This window comes from Pygoscelis adeliae, unplaced genomic scaffold, assembly GCF_000699105.1.
Source record: "Pygoscelis adeliae isolate BGI_AS28 unplaced genomic scaffold, ASM69910v1 Scaffold181, whole genome shotgun sequence".
In the NCBI taxonomy this organism is placed as follows: domain Eukaryota; kingdom Metazoa; phylum Chordata; class Aves; order Sphenisciformes; family Spheniscidae; genus Pygoscelis; species Pygoscelis adeliae.
The window spans coordinates 741,675-746,761 of NW_008824360.1; the positions used below are offsets into that span (position 1 = coordinate 741,675).

Sequence of the window (5,087 nt, forward strand, 5' to 3'; positions counted from 1 at the left end):
CCTCCCCACTCCTCCTGCAGCAGGAAAGGCTGGGCCCGGGAACGTACAACATCAGGGACTTTCTGCAGGAGACACAGCCCTCCAGCCTCCGGGGGTTCTGCGACACGAGGGAGCAGTGGTTCAGAGATGCCCACAGGGTAGGTCACACCCCGACATGGGAGATGCTGGGGAATGGTGCCTGCCGGCTGTGGGACTTGGGTCCGGGCTGATGCCTCCAGAGAACAAGCCCTTTGCAAGGGTTAGGAGCTACCATAGGCACCATCTCCTCCTGCTGGGCTGGGGACTGTCCCCCTTGCCGAGGCTGCCCACGGCCACCCCACCTCTCCCGCAGTACTGCTTCCCCAGCCCTGGCATGTACGGCCCCCGGGGGAACCCCTACGCCTGCCTCGAGGACATGGACACGCACTCTGCCAGCACGCGAGGGCTGATGGACAGCAGGACGGCAAAGTGTGCCCTGCTGGCAGCCGTGGCGAGTCCTGCCCCTTCCCCTGAGGACATGCTGGTGGGGTGGCCCCATCCCCCCGCTGAGCGCAGCCCCTGCTGCCTTTCCCCCCGTGCCTGCAGGGCAGCGGCCTGGGACCCGGCACCTACCACCTGCGGAGCAGCATCGATGAGGGGCTGCGGCGGGCGGGTGGCCCTGGACCCTGCCAGCTCTTCTTGGGGAACAGGTCGAAGCCCACTGGTGGTGGCCATCATGCTTTGGAGGTGCGTGGCCCTGGGGCCCCACACCCGGACAGGATTTATCAGCGAGCTGTGGCATTGCCAACACATTGCTATAAGGGTGGAGAGCTGCCTTACGCCAGCATCTGTCCCGCTTGGATTTTGCTCTTTGACTTCCCTTAGATCCTGGAAAAATACACCCACTCAGCAGCACTTGGGGAGCGAGCGGGCTGCAAGCACCATGCAGGAGAGCAGGCTGGTGCCCCTGAGCAGCGGCAGGGCTGAGCTCTCATGGCACGGGATGGATGGGGTGGCCCAAGAGACCACTGGCAGCCGAGCCTTTCGTGCCGCTCCCTTGTCCCGGCAGAGGAGAGGCACCGAGCTGAGCACTGGCACTGTCAAGGGTTTCCTGGATGAGCTGACGTTGAAGGACAAGAAAGGCTGCTTCAGCACTCTACTGAGGAACCTGGGCTGCCTCATGGAGAGGATCTTCTGGGCCACGCTCAGCCAGTGCCCGAGGGAGGCAGGCAGTGGGAGCATGGACATTGGCACCGGCCGGTGTCACCAGCATCCCTGGTGGTGCAGTGGGTGCCTGGGGTGGGGATGCATCAGGCCCTGGGGGGATGGACAGCTCTCCGATGTTGTGCAGCTCTTTTTATGAGCAAACTGAAGTGTAACAGGTTTCCTTCTGCCCAGTATGTGGTGGGGCCGGGCTTCTACAACCCAAAGCCCGTTGAGAGATCAACGTACTCCAGCCAACCCCCATTCTAGTCATCTGCCAAGAGATTCCACAGAAAGTCCTACCGCCTCTTTACTGGGAACGAGGCGAGTGAATGGACCAGGCAGTGAGAGAGGGTCACAGGAACGCTCAGGCTCTGAGCTTCCTCCATGACCATCCCCAATCCATTACCACACTCCTGGGAGGGGACGAAACTCTTCTGAGCCAAAGTAAGGGCGGGCACTCCTCACCAGCTTCAGCCAGCTAAACGTTAGGTGTGTCCTCTGAACGGAGCAGCACCCCAGCAGAAGTCCCACATCAGGTGGCTGTCTGCGATAGAAGGGCAGACTGACCTCAGGAGGTGCTTTTCTCTCCCCATTGATTATCAAGGAAACCTGGGCGACGTGGCCAGATACCCATCCTTTAGAAAGGAGATGAGTCCCTCTCTGGGTGCTGTTGTTCTTGCCCAGAACAGGTTGCTAAAGAATAAATGGTGAATAAAGGCCCACCTTTATAAAATAAATAAATATTTATTAGAATAAAACATCCTGCCGGGTCAAGGGAAAGGTGCCCCCTGCGTACAGCAGCACGCTGAGCACCCACCACTGAGCACACGCTGCCGTAGGCAGGTGAGCTTGCCTGGTGCTGAGCAGAGGGGCAGGAGCTCAGCAGCAACCATGTTATCTCTGCCTACATCCTCAGGCCTTTGCCCTTTTCAAGGGATGCTCAGACAACCCTTCCCATTAGTTTTGCTCTGCATCAGCTGCAAGCAAGCGGATGCACTTCACGGATGAGGGCAGCTGGGTTTGAGTCCTTTCAGGAGCTAGGAAAGTCGTATTCTGCTGCTTGAAAGCCAGTTTTTCCTCTAGCAGCATCAGCAGCACGTCGCAGAGCCAGTGCAGGTGGGAGCCCTTCCCTTAGTACCCATTCCTGGAGCTGTATTCATCTTGGCAGCTTCCCCATGGAGAACCAGAACAAAGCCTAAAGGGCTCAAAGCAGACAGGGAAAGCTTTAATCTGAAATAGTCCACCTTAGGTAGGGATGAGGAGCAGGCTTCCACGTGGCTTCTCTCCTTCATCCAGCTGGGTGGGGAACAGGCAACTTGAAAGAGGTCAAGGATGAAGACATCTCCGTAATTGCTGGGGAACTCAACAGATGACATTTCAGTGGGGAGGTTGTGACACGGCAGCCCTTCACTGCAGCTAGCAGTGGGTGACTGGTGAGCTTGCTCGAGCCTGCAGAGCTAATAGACTTCTTTGTGGACTGCTGCGATGAGAAGAACTACTCATGAAGGGGACTGGCCAGGCTAACACTGTTTAGTGTGTCTTCTCCCTCCCCTGCAATATAGGCTCGGTTTGGTTAAGATACGCCACATATTGTTGTATTTTTTGCAAGTGAAGGCCTGGCCACGTGAAGGCACTACCTGGTTTTGCCCCACTCACATCCTCCACGCTGCCTCTGGATGGGGAAGCACATGAGACCTTCTCCTTCCAGAACCCTCTAGGTGTTGGTCGCTACAACATCACCAAGCATGAAAAATACCCTCAGAAGATGAGCTGCCAGTCCCTGTACCAGCGTGATGCGCAGCAGTACCTGAGCAACTTGAAGCAGGGTGCCGACTTGCTGTAAGTCTGACAGACAAGGGGGCTGTAAGTTGTTTCACACTGGCTTACAGGAAAATCATCTTGAGCAGCTCTGGGGAGACCGAGTGCATGTTATGACACTACAACTGATGCGAGATGGGATGATCGTGTAGTTAAAGCACTGGATTGGGACTGAGAAACGCTCGCCAGCCCCACCGCAGGTTCCCTCTGTGGACAGGGAGGTTGGTATTGCTGCTCCTCTCCGCTCCCAGGAAAGCAAGGAGACCTTTGTGCTTCCCCACGGCGTAGGGGTAGTGGGAGGGTTAAAGCACTACTGGCTCTCAAGGCACTTCACAGGTGCCAAGGCGGTTGTATCTTGTGAAATGCAATTTGCCTGCAGTGGAGGTGTAGGCAAATAGTTTCCATCAAATTAGAGGAGACAGCCTGGGAAGGAACTGGGAGGTGGATGGATAATCAGCCTGTCTGGACTCATTCCCAGTGCCAGCACTGGACTGCTCAACAGCCCGAAACAAAAATCGTCTTCTCAAGCTGTGCATTGGTGCCTTCCATCTGAGGAAGGAAGATAACAAGGCTCACTTTCACCGCAGAGGGCTTTGAAATCGCTAGCGTGAAAACCCTGCGAAGCAGTTAGGAACTATACTAATGAGAGACCTCAGGATAGCCCTCCGCTCTCACCTTTGCTTGTGGCCAAGATTAGCAAACTGCTGCGGCGGCACTACGGGCGGACAGCTCTGCAAAGGTCGGTCTTGATCTCCAGAGTAGTTAGAAATCGGTCTTGGCTGAATATAACTCGGCAGCTTTCAGCGGGGCAGCCAGAAACCAGCTATCCTATGATGGAGAAAGCATAATGAAATCTAGCTTTCAATATTGCCCAGCTTCATTAATTTTGCGCTTCCAGTAGGAATAAAAAAGAAATCTGAACAGTGAGCAGGACTTGGAATTCAAATGCACCTCTCCGATCAAATAGCACTAGCTCCAAGATCACTTTTCAAGCTACAGCTGTGCTTTCTAGGGAATAGCCAGGCTTTTAAGAGCTCTGTTGACCTCCATGCTCATTAAGACTAATGAGATTAATCCAGTCAATAATTTGAGCCCCCTGAATTGCATCCTCTTTCCACAGCGAGCGGCTCAAGCCAGTTGCTAAAAACAACTGGAGTGATTTGATTTCTGCTCCACGTTGTCCAGGTACCTCTGAAGAAACCACTGCTGTTTTCCAAACATAAGATGATGGTGCTGGGAAGGCCAAATCAGTGCATAAATGGCAGACATGCCAGCGGATGAGATGGGGTAGATGAAAATACAGAGTGCTGGCACGCAAGTCAAGAGATAGGAAACAACTCAAGTCTTGGTCTGTGGTAATAAAACACGCTTAGACAACCAGCAGTCTAACTTTTTTGTCGAGTAATGCATTATTTCCACCTTGGACTTTATAAAAGTGACACACTTGCGAAGAGGATGCCAGGTACTGCACATCCTCCGAAGGAAGGTCTGCTGGCACGCACAGCTCATTCAGTATTAAACACTTCCTTTCAAACAGCACTACTGAAAGAAGTCGCGTGTACCTGTTCTGGGCACGGTGGTGTTACCGCAGCTGAATACCCCCAGGTCCACCAGGACAACTCAACGGAGAGCTGGCTCTGGGAAAGCAGTGCTATGGCAAAGCAGTTAGAGCCGTCAGCCCTTCTTCACCTGCCTATGTACCTGTCCCGTGCTGTCTTTAAAGTAGCTGTGTGCAAGGATCTTCACCACAAGCCGTAACATACAGCTTCACTTGAATTAACAATGCAAATGTTTATAAGCAGCTGGGGGGAATTAGGGGGAATTTAGTGTCATCGTTCCAAATTTTGTAGGATATTAAAACCTAGAGGCAACGGAGAAAGTGAAATGAAGAGCGAGCTGTGTCGGTGATAACAAAGGATGGCCATAAAACCGTAGTGGGAGTATGCTGGTTCACTTAGAGTTAACCTTTATGAAGTCTCGTACTAGTGTTTAGACCAGACTGGAATAATTAAATCTAGGTGTAATTACATGTTAGTTGTGGCTGATTAAGTATGCTAATTAATCTGCAATTATCCTTTGGTGGGAGAGATAATTGAACACAGGTA

The 5,087-nt window shown here is 53.3% G+C and overlaps 1 protein-coding gene across 1 annotated transcript in view; it reads left to right on the forward strand.

The window, feature by feature from the left end:
* LOC103913356 (chromosome unknown open reading frame, human C1orf177) overlaps positions 1–4,205 on the forward strand; it is a 5,682-nt gene extending 1,477 nt beyond the window's left edge. Inside the window, 8 exon segments of the mRNA XM_009319845.1 lie at positions 21–137; positions 332–469; positions 565–705; positions 1,028–1,185; positions 1,356–1,485; positions 2,248–2,280; positions 2,873–3,003; positions 4,103–4,205. Of these exon segments, the coding sequence (XP_009318120.1) occupies positions 21–137; positions 332–469; positions 565–705; positions 1,028–1,185; positions 1,356–1,485; positions 2,248–2,280; positions 2,873–3,003; positions 4,103–4,205 (951 nt within the window).
* Positions 4,206–5,087: the final 882 nt, after the last annotated feature.